The sequence below is a fragment of the Ovis aries genome, chromosome 2 (genome assembly GCF_016772045.2).
Source record: "Ovis aries strain OAR_USU_Benz2616 breed Rambouillet chromosome 2, ARS-UI_Ramb_v3.0, whole genome shotgun sequence".
NCBI lineage: Eukaryota > Metazoa > Chordata > Mammalia > Artiodactyla > Bovidae > Ovis > Ovis aries.
This window is the reverse complement of record NC_056055.1, coordinates 240,401,430-240,425,345: the sequence shown is the minus strand read 5'-3', so window position 1 is coordinate 240,425,345 and position 23,916 is coordinate 240,401,430. Positions and strand designations below refer to the sequence as shown.

The following is a 23,916-nucleotide window of genomic DNA, read 5'->3' as shown; positions in this document are numbered from 1 at the left end:
TAAGGTAAAGTATAAAAAATCCAGCATAGTACTTGACATTTAGTAAGGGCTCAGTAAACACATAAATAAAAATAAATAAAAGTGCTTAATGCTTATGTATTGAGCAAAAAAGTACCGCATACCCAATTCCCTCCCTCAGGACTTTTACCATATGACTCAAGCCTGTCAGCTTGGCATATTGTCTCCCTTTATCTCTGAGTAGTATGTGATGTGTCTGTCTTCTTATTTCACAGGCAGGCCCCATGCCCAAACACATTGCATTTATAATGGATGGGAACCGTCGCTATGCCAAGAAGTGCCAAGTGGAGCGGCAGGAGGGGCACTCACAGGGCTTCAACAAACTGGCAGAGGTGGGTGTGGGAGGCAGAATCAAGGGTGAATGGTCTGGGGAGAATTGGATTATAGCTCAAAAACCAAGCCCTGAGTTTGCTGTGGTTTGAGAGTGCTTTTATAGCTGTTTGTTTTCTTCCTTGCTAGCTATAAGTCTCATATCAACATTCACAAAAAATTAAATCTAGTGAATCATCACAAAATATTAGATATAAAAGCAAAATTGTCTCCTCTTACCACTTTAATCAACAGTTTATATTTTTCTGTGTCTCATCCCAGTCCTTATAGTATGTTCAACATGACTTAACATCTGTTAAATTATAGCTTTTGAAAAAAATTATTTTTCAGTTCAGTTCAGTCGTTCAGTCGTGTCCGACTCTTTGCGACCCCATGGACTGCAGCACACCAGGCCTCCCTGTCCATCACCAACTCCCAGAGCTTACTGAACCCATGTCCATTGAGTTGGTGATGCCATCCAACTATCTCATCTTCTGTCATCCCCTACACCTTTCGCCTTCAATCTTTCCCAGCATCAGGGTCTTTTCAAATTAGTTAGTTCTTCGCATCAGGTGGCCAAAGTATTGGAGTTTCAGGAATACTGTGTTGGTTTCTGCCATTTATCAACATAAATTAGCTATAGGTATACATATGTCCCCTCCCTCTTGAACCTCCCTCCCACCTCCCACCCTTTCCCACCCCTCTAGGTTGTTATAGGGGGTTTGGGTTCCCTGAGTCACACAGCAAATTTTCACTGGCTATCTGTTTTACATATGGTAGTGTATATGTTTCTATGCTACTCTCTCCATTCATCCACCCTCTCCTCCAACCCCCGCCCATGTCTGTTCTCTATGTCTGTGTCTCCATTGCCGCCCTGCAAATAGGTTCATCAATCATTTTTCTAGGTTCCATATATATGTGTTAATATGTATTTGTTTTTCTGACTTTCTTCACTCTATATAATATGCCCTAGGTTCATCTACCTAATTAGAATTGACTCAAATGCATTCCTTTTTATGGCTGAGTAATATTCCATTGTGTATATATACCACAGCTTCTTTATCCATTCATTTGTCTGTGGACATCTTGGTTGCTTCCATGTCCTAGCTACTGTAAATAGTGCTGCAGTAAACACTGGTGTACATGTGTCCTTTTCAGTTATGGTTTCCTCAGGGTATATGCCTAATAATGATATTACTGGGTTGTATGACAGTTTTATTCATAGTTTTTTAGGGAATCTCCATACTGTCTTCCTGGACATACTGGAGTGGGCAGTTGTTACCTTCTCCAGCTGATCTTCCCAACCAGGGATCAAACCCAGATCTCCCACATTGCAGACAGATTCTTTACCAGCTGAGCCACCAAGGAAGCCCAAGAATACTGGAGTGGGTAGCCTATCCCTTCTCCAGGGGATCGTCCCCACCCAAGAATAGAACCAGGGTCTCCTTGATTGCAGGCGGATTCTTTACCAGCTGAGCTACCAAGGAAGCCCATGATAGTTTTATTCCTAGTTTTTTAGGGAATCTCCATACTGTCTTCCATGGTGGCTGTATCAATTTACATTCCAGCTGTTACTGCGCCAATAGTACAAGAGGGTTCCGTTTTCTTCACACCCTTTCCAGCGCTTGTTGTTTGTAGATTTTTTGATGATGGCCATTCTTACTGGTGTGAGGTGATACCTCATTGTAGGTTTGACTTGCGTTTTTCTAATAATGATGTTGAGCATCTTTTGATGTGTCTACTAGCCATCTGGATGTCTTTGGAGAAATGTCTGGGTAGGTCTTTTGCCCACTTTTTGATTAGGTTGATTGTTTTTCTGCTATTGAGTTGTATGAGCTGCTTGTATATTTTGGAAATTAATCCTTTGTCAGTTTCATTTGCTATCATTTCCTCCTGAGGGTTGTCTTTTCACCTTGTTTATAGTTTCCTTCGCTGTGCAAAAGCTTTTAAGTTTAATTAGGTCCCACTTGTTTATTTTTGTTTGTATTTCCATTATTCTAAGAGGTGGGTTATAGAGGATCTTGCTATGAATTATATCATACAGTGTTCTGCTTATGTTTTTCTCTAGGAGTTTTATAGTTTCTGGTCTTACATTTAGATCTTTAGTCCATTTTGAGTTTATCCTTTTACATGTAGTTGTCCAGTTCTCCCAACACCACTTATTGAAGAGACTGGTCTTTTCCTCATTGTATATTCTTGCCTTCTTTGTCAAAGACACAGTGCCCATAGGTGTGTGGGCTTATCTCTGGATTGTCTATCTTGTTCCATTGGTCTATATTTTATCTATAGCTTTGATAACCTTATTTTTTCTTAACATTTGGGCAAGTATTTTTCTAGGTTCATATATAGCCTTTCTACCTGTATGTTTTAATGACTGTGGAACATTTTATCCTGAGGATCTGACATGGTTTGTTCAGCTGCTCCACTGTTATTAGACATTATAAATGGTACTGGGCTTCCCTGCTTGCTTTGACAGTAAAGAATCCACTTGCGATTCAGGAGACTTGGGTTTGATACCTGGATCAGGAAGATCCACCAGAGAAGGGAATGGCTACCCACTCCAGTATTCTTGCCTGGAGAATCCCATGGACAGTGGAGCCTGGTGGGCTACAGTCCATCGGATCACAAACAGTTGGACATAACTGAGCAACTAACACTTCCGCTTTTCACTTTGATAAATGGCACTGATTTAGGATAAATTCTTAGATGTGACCTTTCCAGAGCAAAAGTAGGGGCTGACTACCCATCCTGAGATTGAGGTGTTTTTCAGGACATGGGCCTTTAAGTGCTTAAACTAGGAAAAGTACCAGACAAACAAGGACATGACTCCAACAAAGGTCATTGGCATTTTATGGTTTTAATGCCTATTGCAAATTGGGAAACATTAAATTTAACGATAACAGTGGACTGTGTTGATCTTTGTGAAACTAGCTCACGGATCTCAGCTTCCTGGCACAAGAACACAGCCAGCACAATGATACTTTTTGCCTTGAATGAGTGGTTGTGGAGTTCTCTCCAACATAGTGGAGTCTTCAGGTCTGTTGACCTGATGTTTCTCTTTTGTGACTAGAGGCGGTCTTGCCCTAGTGCTTAGGAGCTTAAGCTCTGTGGTCACTCAGAATTCATTGGCACCCCTGCTCTGCCCCTTCCTGGCTCTGCGACCTGCTTTAAGTTACATAACTTCCCTTCGCCTCAGTTCCTCCATCTATGATATGGGGAAATAACATAAGGGTTAAATAACATGCTTCAGTGAAAAGCATGTGGCGCATGCTGGCGTAAAGGAAGTGCTCAAAAATTGAAGCTCTTATTAGCGTCTTTACTGACTGAGGTCAGTGGTGGGCTCCAACCCGGAGGTACCCACTAAGTTCACTGCCTGGTAAGGTCTTCAGGGCCCAAGCCTATTGGCAGTTAATGTGTTTGTGTGTCTGATAGCGAATTAGAAAGGTGGTTCTTCAGCTTTATTTCTTCAGTTCTGTTTGAATGTCTTCTACCCCTTGCCTTTAACCTCTAGGCTCCCTGTCTCAGCACTGCTGTTCTCAGCTCCAGCTGGTTCTCCACCTTTAGTGGCACTGGGTTAGAGAAGTACCAGAAGTCTGAGTTTAAATTTGAGTTTTACTTCTCTTTTCATTGAGGTGTAATTTCATTCAGGGACATGCACAAATTTGGGGTTTTGACAGTTGCACTCCTCTGTCTATTCCACACCCCTATCAAGATATAGAGCATTTCCATCTTTCTAGAAGGTTCCTTTGTGCCCCCTCCCAGTGAAACCCTGTGCTACCTCCTCTTCCTCTCTATGGGCAACCACTGTTCTGATTTCTGTCACTCAGTGTGATGAGTATTTGCTGTTCTAGAACCTCACATAATGGATTCATACAGTAGAACTGTGGACTTTTGATACATTTCTTCACTTTCTGAGCCTCAGTTTTACTATCTGTAAAGTAGGCATGAAAACAATAAAGCCTTTCTCAAAGGGTTGCTTGAAGAATGAAATGAAACAATGTATGTGAAGACACTTTGGAGACTTAAATGCTACACACTTGCGCAGTCGTTGCGTGTTTTCTTATAACTCATCAGTCTCTCAGTCTTCTGGAATAATGATGCTGTGAGTGGTGCTACCTGTGTTCTTATGTACCTTTAGCCACCTGGTGAGGGATGGATTGTGATGCCGTTTCACAGATAAGGAGATTTAGGCCCTGAGAGGTTAAATGATACGCCAGCAGTCACATAGCAAGTGCGTGATGGAGTCAGGGGCTAGGACCTAGAACTTTACTCTCTCAGCGAAGAGTTCTTTCCAGTAAACCACAGCAGCATCAGCATAATAATACTGATTAAGTTCACATTTTTCAGTCTCTCGATTGGTGGCTTTCTGCTTGTTTGGTTCCCTATTCTGGTATTATCCTAACTCTACCCAGAAGGAAGAAAGTCTGTCTCCCACTTCCAGCACTGAGTTGGGGCTGAGGCATGCCCCATTTCCCTTCCTGGTCTTCCTGTATCCTAGCTCCTTGCCTTCTCCCCCTCAGACTCTGCGTTGGTGCTTGAACTTGGGCATCCTGGAGGTGACGGTCTATGCGTTCAGCATCGAGAACTTCAAACGCTCCAAGAGTGAAGTAGACGGGCTAATGGATCTGGCCCGGGAGAAGTTTAGCCGCCTGATGGAAGAACAGTAAGATGCTGTCAGAGGGAAGCGTGCGTCCTTCCACCAACCTCCAGCCTTATCCTAACCCTCAGCTCTTTTTTCTGGGGCTAGTTAAGGAACTCTCAATCTTTCTGCTGTTAATAAGACCTCATCAGTGGCAAGTATGACAAGCTAGTTTTTCTCTTTTTTCAAAGGAATCATTTATTTGAGGGTATAGAGGTATTTCATAGAATTCAAGGACAAGTATGGCCAGCCTCAGGTAAAACTGAAGTCAGGAATTGAAATCCATTAGATAATGGATTCTAAACGCCTGCTTGGACATTTACTTCTTTTGCTCCACAGACCAGCTTTGTCTGCTTCAAGAGCACAGCCCATAATGAACTAAAACCCTAGTTGACTCTAGTTCTAAGCAGCCCACCTTAGATCAGAGTTCTATCCCGGGACTGGTAAGCCGTGACCAGGGGGGTAGAGTGAGAGAAACTTTGAAATAGTCATTTTCTGTGGTGCAGCCGTCCCTAAAAAGCTACTACACTTCCCTGTATATTCCCTGGGAAGGAAGGATGATGCACAAAAGGCCTTTCTGGGGATGAGTCAGTACTAGTCTTATCTGTCATTATGTTTAAGCCTTAACTTAGGGAGCAAAGCCAGAACGGGACGAAGAGGAAGTTTGGTGGAAATTATTTGCTTCTAAGTGTGGAACTCTCTCCAGCCCGGACTGCCCCAAAGTCTCTTACAACCATTCTCTGCCCAGCTCCTCCTCACTCCAGGACCAGGAAGATGAGAGAACAGAATACTTAGAGCTCTAGCAGAGCTGGGCCTAGGACAGTTCTGTCATTTCTGTCCCTGTGTGGGTCTGGGTGAGGGGAGAGTAGCCAGGCTTCTCTGTCCATGTTAAGATGGTGAGACTCTGGGCCACAGACATTACTGCCTCCTTTGTGGCTCAGAAGTCACACCCAAGGGACTGGGGACGGAGGTAATGGGGATACATTTCAGGTGTTCAGATTCTTCTGTATTTCACACTAATTTTGTCTTTTTAATGTGCTTATACTGTGTGTCAGGCCCTGAGCCTAATGTGCATTCTCGTTTAATATTCACATTATCCTGTGAGAAAGGTATTATTATCCCAGTTGTAGAAAGGAAGAAAATAAAAACCAGAGAAGTTTAAGTGCGTATCTTGGGTTGCACAGCTATCAGACAGACAGAGCCAAAACAGACAGAATCTTTCTGACTCTGGAGCTAAGCTGTTGTCTACTATACTGCACTGCAAGAGACAGGAGGTAATCTTACAGTTCTTAAAAGGTGCTCCTGAGATTGTTCTAGCAGTCAGTAGTAGAGGACATGGTCTTAGGTTCTGAAGTCCTGGAGAGAGCAATAAGAAACCTTAGTGGTGGTTTTCCTGTAGTGTGCCACAGAACCCCAGTGTTGTGAGGGGTGGGCGTGCAAGGACCCAGAGGGAACAAGGTGTACAGTGCTGTTTTGTGTTTATCTGTCTTATATATGGGGCATCTATTTCAGGTTTGATTCAAAGAAAGAGTTGTTTGGCTAAAAGAAGTTTGGAAAACCACTGGTCTAGTTTGGTTTCATCAGTTGGGAAACTAACCCTGGTGGAAAGAAGAGAAAGGTTTGCCCAAGGTCACACAGCAAACTAGTGGCAGAACCAGGCTGGGAACCCAGATCTCCTGGCTCCTTGCCAACACTTCCACAGCTCCTTCCCCGTAGACGTCCTTCAGGTCATGTGCACTTTCCCAGTGCGGCACTTTCCCAGTGCAGCACTTTCCCAGTGTGGCACTTTCCCAGTAGGCAGAGATGGTTAGCACCGCCGGTTTACAAGGTAAGAGGCTCCGTGAGGCTAAGCAGTTATGCTAGCTCAGATAGTAAGCAGTAGCACTAGGGCTTGAATCTAGGTATTCTTTCTCTTTTTTGGCCGCATCCCAGGGCATGCGGGATCTTAGTTCCCTGACCGGTGGACGCAGAGTCCTAAAATCTGGACTGCCAAGGAATTCCCAGATCTAGATACTCTTATTCAAATATTGCCTTGATTTTGAGTATACATTTGTCTACTAGCACTCAAGTGGCTTCTCAAAACTAGGCGATTAGATCTTGCTTCACTCTTGGAAGAAATGTGATTGAGCATTGCAGGGTGGAAAGGTTGTGGGTGCAGCCTTCAACTCTGGATCAGGGTTCTCCAGAACCTGCCAGATAGCCTCGCCCCACAGTATACTTCTTGTTATGGAGCTCCTGTTTTCCAAACATTAGTCATTCTGTTTCTTCTTAGCATTCCCAAGTTCAAGAAGCTGACTAGGAAACAGTGAGTTCATGCTCACTGTGCCATTTGGGAGTTACTATATGGAGGCAGTGTAATGTCGTGATTAAAAAGGCCCTAGAACCAGACTGCCTTGATTCAGTATCTGACTTTCTACTCACCAGCTGTCTGACCTTGAATGAATTAACCTCCCTAGGCTTCAGCTTCTTCGTCTATAAAAGGGGAATGACAATGGTGTCTGCCTCAAAAGTAGATGTAAAGATGAATGCATGTAAGACGCTTAGACCAATGTCTGAAAAAGTGAAAATGAAAGTTGCTCAGTGGTGTCCGACTCTTTGTGACCCCATGGACTATACAGTCCATGGAATTCTGCAGGCCAGAACACTGGAGTGGGTAGCCTTTCCCTTCTCCAAGGGATCTTCCCAACCCATGGATCGAACCCAGGTTTCCACATTGCAGGTGGATTCTTTACCAGCTGAGCCACAAGGGAAGCCCAAGAATCCTGGAGTGGGTAGCCTGTCCCTTCCTAGCCCAGGAATCAAACCGGGGTCTTCTGCATTGCAGGTGGATTCTTTACCAACTGAGCTATCAGGGAAGTGCAGACCAATGTCTGGCAATTAACAAACATATAATTAATGTTAGATGTTGCTATACTTACATTTCATGAGAAGTTAACAAAAGTAACCGGTAATACAACCCCTGCCCTTGAGTTTGTTTGCCTGTCAGAATGGGACAGATAGCATAGAATCCGTGTGATGCAGCTTGCCAACAGGGACACCTGAGGCAGTGTAATATTTGGTAAAGAAGTTTGGGGTTCTCAAATCAGACAGACCTAGGTTTCAGTCCGGACACGGCTCTTGATGGTTGTTTGACTTTGGGTAATCCCTATCTGAGCCTCAGCCTATTCTGTCTGAGCCTCAGTTTCCTGCTGAAGAACAGGGAATGTACTAAACTCCTTTCACAGACATTGAAGGCATGCAATGAAAAGATACATGTAGAATGGTGCCTGACACACAGGAAAGCACTCAGACTGGTAATCGAGCATTATCTAAGCACTTTGCTCTCTCCAGCTCAGCAGGTGCTCTATCCCAACTCCCAAACCTGCCTCCTTTCCCCCCTGATCAGGGAGAAACTGCAGAAGCATGGGGTATGTATCCGGGTCCTGGGTGATCTACATTTGTTGCCCTTGGATCTCCAGGAGCTGGTCGCACAGGCTGTGCAGACCACCAGGAACTACAACAAGTAAGTTTTCAGATTTTTCCCTTAGGGGCCTGTATCAATCTTGGACTCCCTCTAACTTTAGGGAGACTTCCTGGGCCTTTCTTGGTCTGCATTTGGTACAAGAGGCAATAAGGACTTGGTTTTGGATGCTTAAAAGCGTCTTCCTTCAGCTGCAGGGCAGATGGAGATGTTTCTGCAGTACCTTGTTACATGTGTGTATGTTCACACGTGCAGTTTCTTATCTTCATCCTTCATGGGCCTTGCCCCCTCCTATATAATATATATATATACACACACACATATTTAAGTATATAAATATATATATATATATTTGTGCATGTATATATATATATGTGCACCTATTTACATACATATAATGTGTGTATATATATATACATATTTAAATATATATGTTTGTTTTTGTGTGTATTTTTTAATTGACGGAGGATGGGATAGGAATGTATCAGGCATTATCCCTGTCTCTGAAGACAGATCCCTCAAGAACTTCTCTTTCTGTCCCACTGCTTTAACCAATAGATGTGATGACCTGGGGAGGGCATGCTGATGCAGTTGGGAACAGAGTTTAATAATCCAAACTTCATTATGTGTGGCTTTGCAATGTAATGTATATTTGGCAGTGGATTTGTTTCACATCAGATTTCCTTCCTATTCTTCCCTACTTGTTCTAATAATCACAATGAATTCACATCCTCTGAAAGCTGGGTGCTAGCAGAAGGCAAGAAGATTAAGTGAATAATAAGGATCAGTTAGTATTTTTCTTATTACAAAACTAATTTGTTTTTTCCCAAGGAAAATAGGAAAACTCAAAAAAACGAATAATCTCACCTTTCAGAGGTATCCATGGTTAACCTTTGATGTCTGTTCTACCACAGAGGGGGTGCTCTGTAATCGGGAACTCTGCTTCTTACTCCCTGTCCCTCTTGGTAAATTATTCTGTTCTTCCCTTCTTAGGTGTTTCCTGAACATCTGTTTTGCTTACACATCCCGTCATGAGATCAGCAATGCTGTAAGAGAGATGGCCTGGGGAGTGGAACAAGGCCTGTTGGATCCCAGGTACCCACAGTCGTTCAGCATGGTGACTGATAGGGCAAGCAGGCATGCACCGAACCATAAAATCCCTCCTAAGTCATGTACGTGGGTCAGAAGTCACATAAGGAATGTATGTGGAAAGATTCAGGTGAGGGTGATTCCCCTCACTTAGAGTTTCAGGATGACTTCTTATAGCCTGGTTTAGAATTTCTCTGTGTTTGCCACCTACCAAGAAGTTCCAGAAAAATGGCATAGCAGGATAGCAACACTATGGCGTGCAATAACCATGATGCCCTCCTGGCCCTTTGGCAGAGTTTTTCTAGGAATGATTTTTTAGGAATGCAGCTTTTGGGGGGTATTGTCGTTAGGCCTGTCATGTTACAGTTCATGCAAGATTCAGCTATTTTTCAAAAAGAAAGTTGTTCATCATTAACAACATGGTGGGATTTTTAGAGCTGGGAGAGACTTTGGAAGCCATCTGTCTGCTCAGTCTCTATTATGAGTGTAACCTTTGGTAGTAATATTAGTAAACTAACAACAACAGTAGTAAAATAAAGTAGCAAAAAAAAACAAACCCCAGGTAATATGCTTTGTATTTTATTAAATTAATATTCTTAAGTGTAAGAGATTTGAGTCTTTTCTCCATTTTATAGATGAGAAAACTGAGCTCACATTGAAGTGACTTTCCCAAGGTCATTCTGCTAACAAGTGCCAGAGCTGGGACTTCTATCAAAAACTGTCTTGATTACAGAGTTTTTTCCTGACATATGGGGTCTTGGGACCCAGGAATTTTTCTGACTCCCCTCTTGGATATAATTTTACTTTCCTGGGAAACTAAATTAAAAATGAAGAAGTTTCTCCGTGAGAATGAAATTATATAAGAAGAAAAAGAGATCGTTTTTAAGGCTATTTTATGAATCCCTCTTCTCTCCAATAGCTGAATGATCTTTCTGAGCTACATAATTTATTCATTCAATCAATCATTCGTTCATTAAACAGGTATTTTTTAAGTGCCTACTAAAGGCCAGGCACATTGCTATATACAGAGGATATAGTGGTAAGAATAAAAAACGTGTATTTCCTGTTTTCATGGAGCTCTGGCAAGGGAAGGAAACACTATCAAGATCATACAGGTCAGCATAAAATTATATTGATGCTATGCGTGATAAAAGCATTGGTGTGTGGTTTAATAAGAATTTATACTTAAGAGGAATGGACCTGGTATGGAAGGCTCTCCAAAGGAAATGAATAATAAGTGACCTCCCAAGGGGATGGGAGGATAAGTAATAGCTGGGGAAAGAGGCAGTCGTGTGAGGAGCTTATTAGTTGCACAAGTACTGTTGGGAATAATTCAAGTAGAGAGTACTTGGAAGGGAGCTTAAATTATGGTGGTGATGGTGGAATAGACCAGAGCGCATCAAGAGTAATACAGCTGATCAAATTGAGAAGACTTGGTGTTCTGACTCTGGGAAAAGGGTGTGTTATGGTTGACTCCAGGTGGGTGTTATGGGTGACTTTGACTTATGCAACAGAGGACAGTGGTGCCCTTCACTGTGCTGAGAACCCTGAGAGGATGCAGTTTGAGGAAGAAGGTCAGGAGTTTGGTCTAGGATATCCTGTAGTTGTTGAGCATAGATGTCAGGGCTACAGTAGAGAGGAGGGGTGGGGACTGGGGTAACAGTGTGGTAACTGACGAAAGAGAGGGCCTAAGGAACCTAAGGAGATTCTAGAGTGAGAAGAAGAGAAGGCCTTGGGTGGAGTTTTGAGAAAACTGGCTCAGTAGAGGAAAAGGAGCCTTAAGGGGAAAAGAGAATGAACAACCAGAAAGGTTGAAACAAAAGGGCTGCCAGTATTATAGAAACCAGGTAAAGAAGGTGTTCATCAGCGCAGGTGGGGTGGAAGAAACAGTGTCAAACAATGTAGAGAGGTCAGCTAGTATGTGGATTGAAAATTAGCTATTAGTGGAAAAAATGAAGATACAGGTTAAGTTGGTAGCATGGGGCTGGGCAGGAAGATGAGCTATAAGTAGATGAGGGATATAGGAGCAGATGCAAGTTACTGGTAATTTTCTGATTCTTGGGTGATTCTATAGTTGTTCATTGTATTCTTAGTGCTTTACAGTTAACATTTTATGCATTTACAAATATTTGTGCTAAAAAGAAAAAAAGCCATTTAGCAAGCAGATTTAATATGCCTTCATGCCTGGGACTAGAACTCTGATCTCGCTTCCTAGTGCAGTATGATTTATATTCCTCCCACATTGCATAGCCACTGACTTCCTGCTTTTTGCCTAGCAAGTTTTCTCATATCCATTTTCTCTACCCTGCATGGTTTAGTAACTTGCCTGTGTGGGTTAGTCATGCAGACATGGCGTGGGCTGGGCAGGTTACTCGGGCAAGGAGGCTGTCTCTCAAACCACCAGTTCAGGAAGCTTGATGTTCAGCTCAGATTGGGCTGATCAGGGCCTGAGGCAGTGCTCTTTGTGTTCTTCAGTTTTAGGCAAATCCATATTTATAACAGAGTCAGTGAGTTCACTACAGCCAGGCTCTACTCTTCTCATAACTGGAATTTTTCTGTTTTCTCATTACCACTATTCAGCTTCTCATTTTCCTTTCTTCCAGGGTATATATATATATTTTTCTAGCAGCCATATTAATAGATTGATTTTTGAGTCTCAAATTACAGAAGAAGGAACTAGGTTGAGCATAAATGATAGTTAATAAACTCTTTGGAGCAGGTCTTAACACTCTGCAGGCCTCTGTCTTCCCCTTAAAACAATAGTGTTAATAATAATTGCTAGTGTTTACTAAGCATTTTCTTTGCAGCCAGCACTTGATAAGTAATCCACGTACATACTTCATTTAATCCTTAGATAGATGCTTTGAAGTAAATACTGTTTTTGTACATTGAACCTCACTATGAGGTTAAATGGGGCTTCTTTGGTGGCTTAGTTGGTAAAGAATCTGCCTGCAGTGCAGGAGGCCTGGGTTCGAACCCTGGTTTGGGAAGATTCCCTGGAGAAGGTCATGGCAACCCACTCCAGTATTCTTGCCTGATGAATTCCCATGGATGGAGGAGCCTGGCGGGCTACACAGTCCATGGGATTGCAAAGAGTTAGACATGACTGAGCGGCTAAGCACAGCACAGCATGGGGTTAAATAACCAAGTTCACATCGTTGACTAGGACTTCCAGCCTGGCTCCAGAGCCTGTGCTCTCGTTCACTGTGGTATACCAACTGCCTTATAGGAAGGTTGAAGTAAGCAATAATAAAGTATAAAAATAGAAATTCATATCTAATAGTTATCAGATTTATGAGGCAGGCACGAGACTGAGTTTACCATGCCTAGTCTCGTCTGATTTTCATATAAGGTGGTGACTGTTATTTGTCCCACTTTATAAGACCACTCATGTTGTTTAGTCACTAAGTCGTGTCTGACTCTTTGCGACCCCATGGACTGTACCCTGCCAGACTCCTCTGTCCATGGGATTTCCCAGGCAAGAATACTGGGGTGGGTTGCCATTCCCTTCTCCAGGAAATCTTCCCAACATAGGGATCGAACCCACATGTCCTGCGTCTCCTGTATTGGCATTCTTTACCACTGTGCCACCTGGGAAGCTCCGCTAAGGTTTAAAAAAATTAGTTGGAACTTCCCTGGCAGTCCAGTGGCTACAACTGTGCTTCCACTGCAACCGGGTGTGGGCTCAATCCCTGATGGGGGATTAAGATTTCACATGCCATGTGGCACAACCAAAAAATTAAAAAGATTAGTTGCCCTGCCTAACCTAAAGTCACATGAACTAAGTGGAACAGCCTGGACTCCACCTCAGTTGCATCTGCTTCCATAGCCTATGTTCTTCACCATCTTCTTTATAAACGAATGCTAGAGAAATGTATTATCACAGGGCGCATTTCTGAGTTTGTACCTTCTAGAAAAGGGTCTGTGTTCCAAGATGGTACTGAGAACACAGTGCCACGTTCTTACTCTCCCTTATAGGCCATTCACTGTCTTGTTGATACTCACCATTGCCAGGCATCCCTTCCCACAGCTGATGTCGTATCTCCATTATAGGTTTTTAATTAATTTTATTTTAGGTTGGCCATATCCTGAAATAAGTAGTTTACTAGGGAGGAGCCATTATCTTGTGGAATATTTGTACCAATATCCTTCCAGAAGATGTTTTACTTTTTTTGTGATCAGACATGCATAATGTAAATTTTACTGTGTTAACCATTTTTACTATAATTCCGTGGCATAAAGTATAGTCACAGTGTTGTGTAATCATCACAACTGTTTCCAGAAGTTTTCCATTATCCTAAATGGAAATACTTCTTTTAAAAAGAATACAACCTCCCCCCAATATATGCATACTTTTATAAAAGTCAGAGGTAATCATTAGAGAAAATTTGCAAGCTATATAAAGATGAATCTTAGATCTCCCAGGATGGAACCCTCAGCAGCAACCCTGGTAGCAGGTTTCCTTTTCTGGCCGTGCTGGCCCTTTGTTGCTGCTTGGGCTTTTCCCTAGTTGTGGTGTGTGGGCTTGCGGTTGCAGCGGCTTCTCTCATAACGGAGACGGAGCTCTCGGGCTTCACTAGTTACAGTTCCCGGGCTCTACAGCACAGGTCCAGCAGTTAGAGTGCACAAGTTGTAGCACACCAGCTTAGGTGCTCTGAGACATGTGGAATCTTCTCGATCCAGTGATCGAACCTGGGTCTCCTGCACTGGTAGGCAGATTCCCTGCCCCTGAGCCACCAGGGAAGCTGCTTGGTAAAGTTTTGATTTGACGTGTTTCCTTCTGAGTCTTCTTGTGTGCTTATGTATGTGTGTGTGTGTTTAACTACTGTGTTGATCTTTTCAGGCAAGCTGTGACAATGTCTGTTACTTGTGTTTGAGTTCTAGGTTGTTTGAAAAGGTACACAGTCAAATACATTTTAGATGTATTTATATTTGGAAAACCAGTGTATATTTATTTCTGAGATCTGTTTTCAGTGGGTCATTGCTTGATTTATCTGAACAAGTCTTCCTCTGTCCTGGTAAAGTCCTCTGCTAGAAGAACAGGGTAAGGGCTTGCCCTCAAGCAGTTCACAGTCTGGTGTGTGCACACGTAATCCATGGTGCCATGTACCACAGAAATGGCTGTGATGTGCAAGGCACAGAGCTGATGCTGACAGAAGTGGTGATCAGCTATGGTTGGGAGTTCAGCCAGAGTCATCTTTTAAAAACACTAATCCAATAATGACATAAATATTTTTAACAGAAGAAATTACCCTGTGAACAGCTTGCAACCTTAATCATGCTTTGTTTGCTTAATGTTGTAATGTGAGCACTCTTCCATGTCCCATGTTTTTAATAATTCTTCCCTTTATTTATTTGTTTATTTATTTTTGGCTGTAACAGGTCTTAGCTGCAGCATGTGGGATCTTTCCCGGTGGTACACAGGTTCAGTAGTTGTGGCTCACGAGCTCAGTAACCTTGAGGCATGTGGGACCTTAGTTCCCTGACCAGGGAGTGAACCCTCATCCCCTATATTGGAAGGTGGATTCTTAACCACTGGACCATCAGGGAAGTCTCCTTAATAATTCTTCATATCATAATTTTTAATGGCTACAGAATATATCTTGCTTTAATTTACTTAATCATTTTTCTCTTGGTTCTATAAGCTATTTCTAATTTATCATTATTACAAATATGGCTACAATGAAATCTATGGCCTTAATTCTTATGTGCATTTTGGATTGCTTCCTCAGGATCTGGGTCTGGATGTGTCTGTTTCACCTTATTTTTGCCAAGATTTTTATTTAATGTAAACTATTCTAATTTTATAGGTAAAAATTGGTATTTTACTTTTCTTTCATGGAAATTATTTCTTAAGATTTTTCATGTGGCCAGCTAATACCATATAGTCGGTAGATTTTTCTTGGCCAAAGCACAGATATTCTGTTTTCATTTTGTCACTTTTGTCTGTACCTCCTTAGATTTCTCTTCTTTTTGAAAATAATTCTGCCCACTGCATGCAGTAGACAGAACAAACTTTTTGCAGACACATTTGAAATTCAGAGGGCTTATGCGGGGATCCCAAGTCCCCCAGCATGGTGGTAGGTCCGGAAATAATCTTTATTCTTATGTATGTAGCATTTTATAGTTCTTAAGGTACACTCAAATCTGTATTTCACTTGAGTTGACCCTCACAGTAACCTGTAAGTAAACAGTACAAATGTGCCTATTTCAAAAACAAAGAGAGCTGAAAAATTGTTGATTGTACAGATTTTGCGTTTTTTTTTTTTTTTTTAATTTTGGCCATACCACACAACGTGCAGAATATCAGTTCCCCAACCAGGGATTGAACCCTGCCCACAGCAGTAAAAGGGCTGAATCCTAACCACTAGACCACCAGGGGGGCTTCCCTGATAGCTCAGTTGGTAAAGAATCCGCTTGCAATGCAGGAGACCCCGGTTCGATTCCTGGGTTGGGAAGATCTGCTGGAGAAGGGATAGGCTACCCACTCCAGTATTCTTGGGCTTTCCTTGTGGCTCAGTTGGTAAAGAATCCTCCTGCAATGTGGGAGACCTGGGTTCGATCCCTGGTTCAGAAGATCCCCTGGAGAAGGGAAAGGCTACCCACTCCAGTATTCTGGCCTAGAGAATTCCATGGACTGTATAGTCCATGAAGTGAAGTGAAGTGAAGTCGCTCAGTTGTATCTGACTCTTTGCAACCCCATAGACTGCAGCCTGCCAGGCTCCTCTGTCCATGGGATTTTCCAGGCAATAGTACTAGAGTGGATTGCCATTTCCTTCTCCAGGGGATCTTCCCAACCCAGGGCTCGAACCCGGGTCTCCCGCATTGTAGACAGACTCTTTACCGTCTGAGCCACCAGGGAAGTCCGTCAGACACAGCTGAGCGACTTTCACTTTCAGACCACCAGGGAGTTCCCATGTTTCAAATTCTTGATGAGAGAATTAAAATTATGCTGTCAAGACAAGACTCGGGGACTTCCCTGGTGGTCCAGTGGTTAAGAATCCACCTGCCGATGCAGGGGACACAGGTTTGATCCCTGGTCAAGGAAGATCCCACATGCCCTGGGGCAGCTAAGCCCCCATGTCAAAACCACTGAGCCTCCGTGCCTCAGCTACTGAAGCCCACATGCCTAGAGCCCATCCTCGGCAACACCAGAAGCCACTGCAGCGAGACACCTGCACACCACAACTAGAGAGTGGCCCCCACTTGCCACAACTAGAGAAAGCCCGTGAGCAGCAATGAAGACCCAGCACAGCCAGAAATAAATAAGTATTTTTTAAACAGGACAAGACTCAGATTATCAGGGAAATCTGAACCAGAACCCTTCCTATTGCCTAGATAAAGTGGATATTATTTCTCATATGATGGTATAGAAAATAAAGCTGTGGTTTGTAGAATGATGACTGAGAGATGGACTTACCCAAAGACACACAACTAATAAGTGTAAATCCTTGTTCTGAACACTCAGCCCAGATAGCTCTGCCTTTTTTTTTTTCAATAATTTTTATTTATCTGTTTTTGGCTCTTTGTTGCTGCACAGGCTTATCTCTAGTTTTGGAGAGCAGGGGCTGCTCACTGTGGTGGCTTTTCTTGTGGAGCAGGGGCTTAGAGCACAGGCTCAGTAGTCGAGGCACATGGGCTTCGTTGCTCCACGGCATGTGGGATCTTCCCAGATCAGGGATCGAACCTGTGTCTCCTGCATTGGCAGCCAGATTCTTTACCGATGGGCCACCAGGGAAGCCTTTGTGCTTTTTTTGACTACACTCCCAGAAGAATGTTCCCACCAAGAAATTCTGTCTTCTAACCTCTTCCCGAGATGCAACTCTTACCACTTGGAAATTCTAAATTCTGTCTCTTGGTGCTTGGTAGGATAGGTAAACAGCATTCCTAGAACCACCAGATACCAGTCTTGCAAATACCCTTTTTCATTGGACAGAAAAGTTTACCTTAAGATAAGTACTCCCAGTCCCCATTCTTCCTTCATTCCATCTCCTTTCTGAGTGTCTGTCTGCTGGGAAAAGTAGCTCTTATCAGATATAAGAGGGCCGATCATTTTGCTATTTTTCATATCCTATGTGGATTTTTTGCAGTGTTTCACTGTCCATATGACTTAAATTTAAAGTTTTTATCTATAATAAATTCAAACAATAGCCAGAGTATATAAAGTAAAGAGAGATAGTCTTTCCTTCTTATCCAACCTTCCAGAAGTAATCACCGTTAATAGTATGGTGTATGCCTTTTTAGATTTTGTTTGCATGTATCTATGTTTATATGTATTCACAGGGGTGAGTGTTTCTGTGTGTATGTATGTGTTTTCCACACTATTTTTTTCTGAAACTTCCTTTTTTTCATTTAATGTTACGTCTTAGACATCTTTCCAAATCAGTGCACTTAGGTTTATCTTTATTAAAAACAGTGGTATAGTATTTAATCAAATTGCAAGGTCCTAGTGTATATGCATTTTATTATTATTACTTTTTAATTTATTATTTATTCAGTTCAGTTCAGTCGCTCAGTTGTGTCCGACACTTTGCGACCCCATGAATTACAGCACACCAGGCCTCCCTGTCCATCACCAACTCCCGGAGTTCACTCAAACTCATGTCCATCGAGTCGGTGATGCCGTCCAGCCATCTCATCCTCTGTTGTCCCCTTCTCCTCCTGCCCACAATCCCTCCCAGCATCAGAGTCTTTTTCCATGAGTCAACTCTTCGCATGAGGTGGCCAAAATACTGGAGTTTCAGCTTTAGCATCATTCCTTCCAAAGAACACCCAGGACTGATCTTCTTTAGAATGGACTGGTTGGATCTCCTTGCATTCCAAGGGACTCTCAAGAGTCTTCTCCAACACCACAGTTCAAAAGCATCAATTCTTCGGTGCTCAGCTTTCTTCACAGTCCAACTCTCACATCCATACATGACCACTGGAAAAACCATAGCCTTGACTAGATGGACCTTTGTTGGCAAAGTAATGTCTCTGCTTTTGAATATGCTATCTAGGTTGGTCATAACTTTCCTTCCAAGGAGTAAGCATCTTTTAATTTCATGGCTGCAGTCACCATCTGCAGTGATTTTGGAGCCCAAAAAAATGAAGTCTGCCACTGTTTGCCCATCTATTTCCCATGAAGTGATGGGACCAGATGCCATGATCTTCGTTTTCTGAATTTGAGCTTTAAGCCAGCTTTTTCACTCTCCCCTTTCACTTTCATCAAGAGGCTTTTTAGTTCCTCTTCACTTTCTGCCATAAGGGTGGTGTCATCTGCATATCTGAGATTATTGATATTTCTCCTGGCAATCTTGATTCCAGCTCATGTTTCTTCCAGTCCAGTGTTTCTCATGATGTACTCTGCATATAAGTTAAATAAGTAGGGTGACAATATACAGCCTTGACGTACTCCTTTTCCTATTTGGAACCAGTCTGTTGTTCCATGTCCAGTTCTAACTCTTGCTTCCTGACTTGGATATAGGTTTCTCAAGAGGCAGGTTAGGGGGTCTGGTATTCCCATCTGTTTCAGGTTGGTGCAAAAGTAAAAAAAAAAAATTGCAGTTTTGCATTGGTGAACTTTGCTGTTTGATATTGGAATATATTCTCAAATAAATATGGTTATGTTATACATCATTTTAATGCACATTTCTAGCTTTATGGTTTTTTGCTAATGACATTACTTGCTGTTTATATTTATTTTAGACTATAGAAATGATGTTAGACAAAAAGCAAATTCAAGCAGTTTTTTTATTTGAGTTCAAAATGGGTCGTAAAGTAGCGGAGACAACTGGCAATGTCCACAGTGCATTTGGCCCAGGAAGTACTAACAAATGTATAGTGCAATAGTGGTGCAAAAGGTTTCACAAAGGAGACAAGAGCCTTGAAGACGAGGTGCTTAGTGGCGGCCACTGGAAGTTGACAACGACCAATTAAGAACAATCATCAAAGGTGATCCTCTTAAAACTACACAAGAAGTTGCTAAAGAACCCAGCATCAGCCATTCTATGGTAATTCAACATTTGAAGCAAGTTGGAAAGGTGAAAAAGCTGACTGAAAATAAAAAAAATTGTTTTGAAGTGTCATCTTCTCTTAATTCTGCCCAGCCACAACAAGCCATTTCTCAATCGGATTGTGACATGCAACGAAGAATGATTTTATATGACAGCCGGCGACAGCCAGCTCAGTGATTGGACCAAGCAGCGGCAGAGCACTTCCCAAAGGCAGACCTGCGCCAGAGAAAGGTCCTGGGCGCTGCTCGATGGTGTCTGGCCCACTGCAGCTTTCTGAGTCCCAGTGAGACCATTACCTCTGAGAAGCACGCTCAGCAAATCGATGGGACGCACCGATGACTATAACTCCTGCAACCAGCGCTGGTCCACAGAAAGAGACCATTTCTTCCCCATTTCTTCTCCACAGCCACGCCCGACCACATATCACACAACCAATGCTTCAAAAGTTGAACGACTTGGGCTACAAAGTTTTGCCTCATCCGCCATATTCACCTCACCTCTCACCAACCAATTGCTGCTTGTTCAAGCATCTCAACAACTTTTTGCAGGGAAAATGCTTTCCAAGAAATTTGTCGTATCCTGAAGCATGGATTTTTATGCTATAGGAATAAACAAACAAACTTATTTCTCATTGGCAAAAATATGTTGACTGTAATGGTTCCTATTTTGATTAATAAAAATGTGTTTGATCCTAGTTATAATGATTTAAAATTCACAGTCCAAAACTGCAATTACTTTTGTTCCAACCTAACATTTGGCTGTGCTGGGTCTTAGGTGTGGCATGTGGGGTCTTTAGTTTTTGGCATGTAGCATCTAGTTCCCTGACCAGGGATTAAACCCGAGCCCCCTGAATTGAGAGCACGGAGTCTTAGTCACTGGACCACCTGGGAAGTCCCTGGTGTATGCATTTTTAAAGAAAAGATGTTTTACATGAAGGACAACACAGGCTCTGATGGGTATCTGTTTTAGGCCTGCAACTAAATTACTTTGGGCGAAATTTTCATCTGCTCTGAGCTTCAGTTTCCTTATCTATAAAGTAAGGATAGAAATATGTAGTTGTGAAAATTAAAATCATTCATTAATTTATCAAGCATTTATTGAGGGCCTTCTGCATGCCAGGTAGAAGTAATGTATTTGACGGTGTTCTACAAACTGGGAAGCTTTATGTAAGGAAGTTCATCGTGAGAGTAATTCAAGAAGAGATATGTGCTCATCTTTGTCTCTTCCCTACTCACCTTAGCGATGTCTCTGAGTCTCTGCTCGACAAGTGCCTCTATACCAACCACTCTCCTCACCCTGACATCTTGATACGGACTTCTGGGGAAGTGAGGCTCAGCGACTTCCTCCTCTGGCAGGTAGGTCATTGCCAACCACTATTCTGTTTGTGTCAGAACTGAAAACTGTGATTGCATCCACAGAGTAGATTGGAGGGGAAGCTAAAATCCAGAGTGCTGTCTCCAGGCTGTGCCTGGCAACATTTGTTATCCCTTCCTCAGCCTCCCCTGGCTTTGTGAGTCTGTGTGGTTCTTGCTGTCTGGAATGCCCAGAGGAAAAATCAAAGCCATCCTGCTGTAGTGGAAGCTTTCCTTGTGCCTCTGTTCAAGGAACTGGACTTCTGCCTTATGTCCTGAGCACAAGCTCCTGCCTTGGTAACCTGCCATGTAACCTGCACCTCTAGGCTAGAACCTTGCCTTGAATTTATTGATTTCTCTCTTTCAGAATAAAGAGCTGCATTTATGCAAACACAGTCCACAAGGGATATAAACTATATGCAGACTCTTTCTTTGGGGCCTGCCATTGCCTCTCAGCTCAGTTATCCCAGTGTGGGTAGTTGTCTGAAAGCTCATATTCAAATAAGTTTGTCTTTGTTTGAGAATCTCCATCATCTATTCCCTTGGCCCCTGGGTAGCACTTGGATAGAGGAAATCTTGTTCGAGAGGCTGGAGGGAGAGACATGAGTTGGAAACAATTCACATGGTAAATTCCAGAAATTTTAATGGCCTGTAGTCTCAAAAGCAAACTAACAAGATTCAGCTACTGAAGATACTTTTAGTCTTTGGCTATACTGAAGAAGTGCAGCGTGCAGCTTATGGTCTTATGGCCCACTCTGTTGGTCAGATGATGTTGGAAGAATTTACTTCTGGGCACTGAGTTTTAAGAGGCTGGACTGGTAAACTAGAGGACTTAGCAGAAGAGGCCAACCAGAAGATGGCCAGGAATCTGAGACTCATGTCCTCTAAGGCATAAGTGAAGGATGATGGTCTGGAAAATAGTTTATTCTCTTGTGGGGGAAAAAAATGAGTTCCTCCTTGGTGCTGGGAATATGGCAGAGACCGAGTTAGAAATACTCCCTACTGTCTTAAAACTTATAGTTTGTTAGTAAGGACAAACTGAACAAGTCATTACAACCTTCAGAGCAGATAACAGGCAGCTGTCATCTAGCCTTCCAGTATGTGAAAAATGTCACTTTGGAAAAGAATGTTGTTCCAGAGAGAAGACCTGAGACCTTGGTAGGAGTTCCAGGGAAGGTGACACTGGTTTAGCTTAATGAGCTCTTTGACAGCTAACATATCCCCCTTTCGGCACTGAATTCCTTTCCACTAAAGGTATCAACAGTGACTATCAAGAATGTTCCAAAATCAGTAATGATTGTTAAAAGTTCACTCAGCTCTGTGCTTTGTGTATGTTATCTTGTTAAATTTTTACAGTACCTTATAATACAAGATACTCTTATATACCCAGAGAAGTTAAGTAACTTGCCTCAGGTCAAATAGATGGTAAATGGTGGAGCCAGAATTCAAAGCCAGGCAGTCTGGCCCCAGAGCCCATGCTCTTAACCATTGTACCATACTCTGCTACTTAAAAATAACAATGGCAGCTACCATTTATTCATTGCTAACTTTTATCAGACACTATGTCTCTCAGATGACCTCTGAGGGCCAAGAGCCAATAACATAATCCAGATGTTATTTCATAGTCCTAAAATTGGCTCTTAGAAAACTCCTGGTGGAAATGTTGATCTCGCCTCGCTTTAGTTCCGCCTTGCTACAGGCAGGTGATCTTACTACCTCAGATGACCCTTCCCCCATCAGTGAGTGAATCTGGGCTGGCAACAGCAGCTGCAGCTCAGGATGCCTGGGCCACCTCATCTCTGGACGTGATCAGCCTGCTCCTTCTTTGGAAGCTGACCAGGGATATGATCCAGTGACACGTTACTAAACCAAACTCTCTTCCTTCCCCACCTTTCCCAGACTTCCCACTCCTGCCTGGTGTTCCAGCCTGTTCTGTGGCCAGAATACACGTTTTGGAACCTCTGTGAGGCCATCCTGCAGTTCCAGATGAACCATAGCATGCTTCAGGTAAGAGTTCAGGACTGGCCTGACTGGATGGGATGGAAGAAAATGTTAGCATCAATTGACCCCCATGACTGCATATGTCAGGCACTTGCTAATGGCATGTTAACGATAATGATGAGCAGCTACCGCTTACTGAGTATTTACTGTGTCAGGCACTGTGAACACTGTATATGACTCTCATTTAATGTTCCCAAGAACCCAACGAGCTAGGTATTACTGGCCCCACTTGTGCAAATGAGTACATCAAAATTATTTAGTTAAGGATACAGAACCAATAAAAGACCGAACTGAGATTCAAGTTACAAGTCTTTAATCTCTTCACTGTGGAAACTCAGGAAAGCCTTCTCAGAGAGATTGGCCATTATGCACTGAAGGAATTAGCCTAACAAAAGATCGTAGAAGTGGAACTATGCAACATCCAAGACTCTTCCAGAGGGATTAAAAACAAAATAGCAGTGTCTTCCCATTGCGTAAAGCTGTGTTCTGCCAGGACTTGAAGTTCTGCTTTCAGTTTTGATCACTAGATCTTGAAACAGGTTTCATTAGGAGGGAGATTCACCTATATCTGATTAGGACTGTTCATCATAATGACGATGTGTATGGTGGTGGCAGCTAACTTATTGAGTGTCTGCTAAGGCACTTTGGTGTTTTCATCTGTTTTCTTATTTAACCCTTCCAACAATCCAACAGCTTTGGTGTCCTCATTGTTCAGATATGGAAACAGAGGGATACAGTAACTGTCTCAAAGTCACAGAATTTTAATCCCAAAGCTGGAGATGCTTCTTGAGTCTGGAGAGATAATGGCCAGGAGGAAATAAAGATATAAGTCAGGGCTTCTAAGTCCCCCTGGCATTGGCGACTCCTTGGAGAAACTGATGAAAGCCACAGACCATCCCCCTAGAAAAACTGCAAAGGTCACTCTAACACATGGCATTTTGCATAGAATTGCACGAATCACTGAAGCACATAAACTACTTCTGGAGGTTCACATAACTCGTGAAATCTCTCCATGAATCCCAAGTCCAGAACTCCTGGAATAAGTCACTGAGA

At 42.7% G+C, this 23,916-nt stretch overlaps 1 protein-coding gene across 10 annotated transcripts in view; it reads left to right on the top strand.

The window, feature by feature from the left end:
* The window catches only part of DHDDS (dehydrodolichyl diphosphate synthase subunit), a 35,780-nt gene that overhangs the window by 2,391 nt on the left and 9,473 nt on the right, over nt 1-23,916 (top strand). For 6 of the 10 annotated variants that reach the window (XM_060411431.1, XM_060411429.1, XM_012151409.5 and 3 more), the window contains exons 3-8: nt 234-350; nt 4,848-4,990; nt 8,352-8,468; nt 9,420-9,521; nt 20,751-20,865; nt 22,762-22,869. In XM_060411431.1, the coding sequence (XP_060267414.1) occupies nt 234-350; nt 4,848-4,990; nt 8,352-8,468; nt 9,420-9,521; nt 20,751-20,865; nt 22,762-22,869 (702 nt within the window). The remainder of the gene's footprint in view (nt 1-233; nt 351-4,847; nt 4,991-8,351; nt 8,469-9,419; nt 9,522-20,750; nt 20,866-22,761; nt 22,870-23,916) is intronic. The other 4 variants (XM_060411433.1, XM_060411432.1, XM_012151436.4 and 1 more) reach the window with 1 other exon arrangement.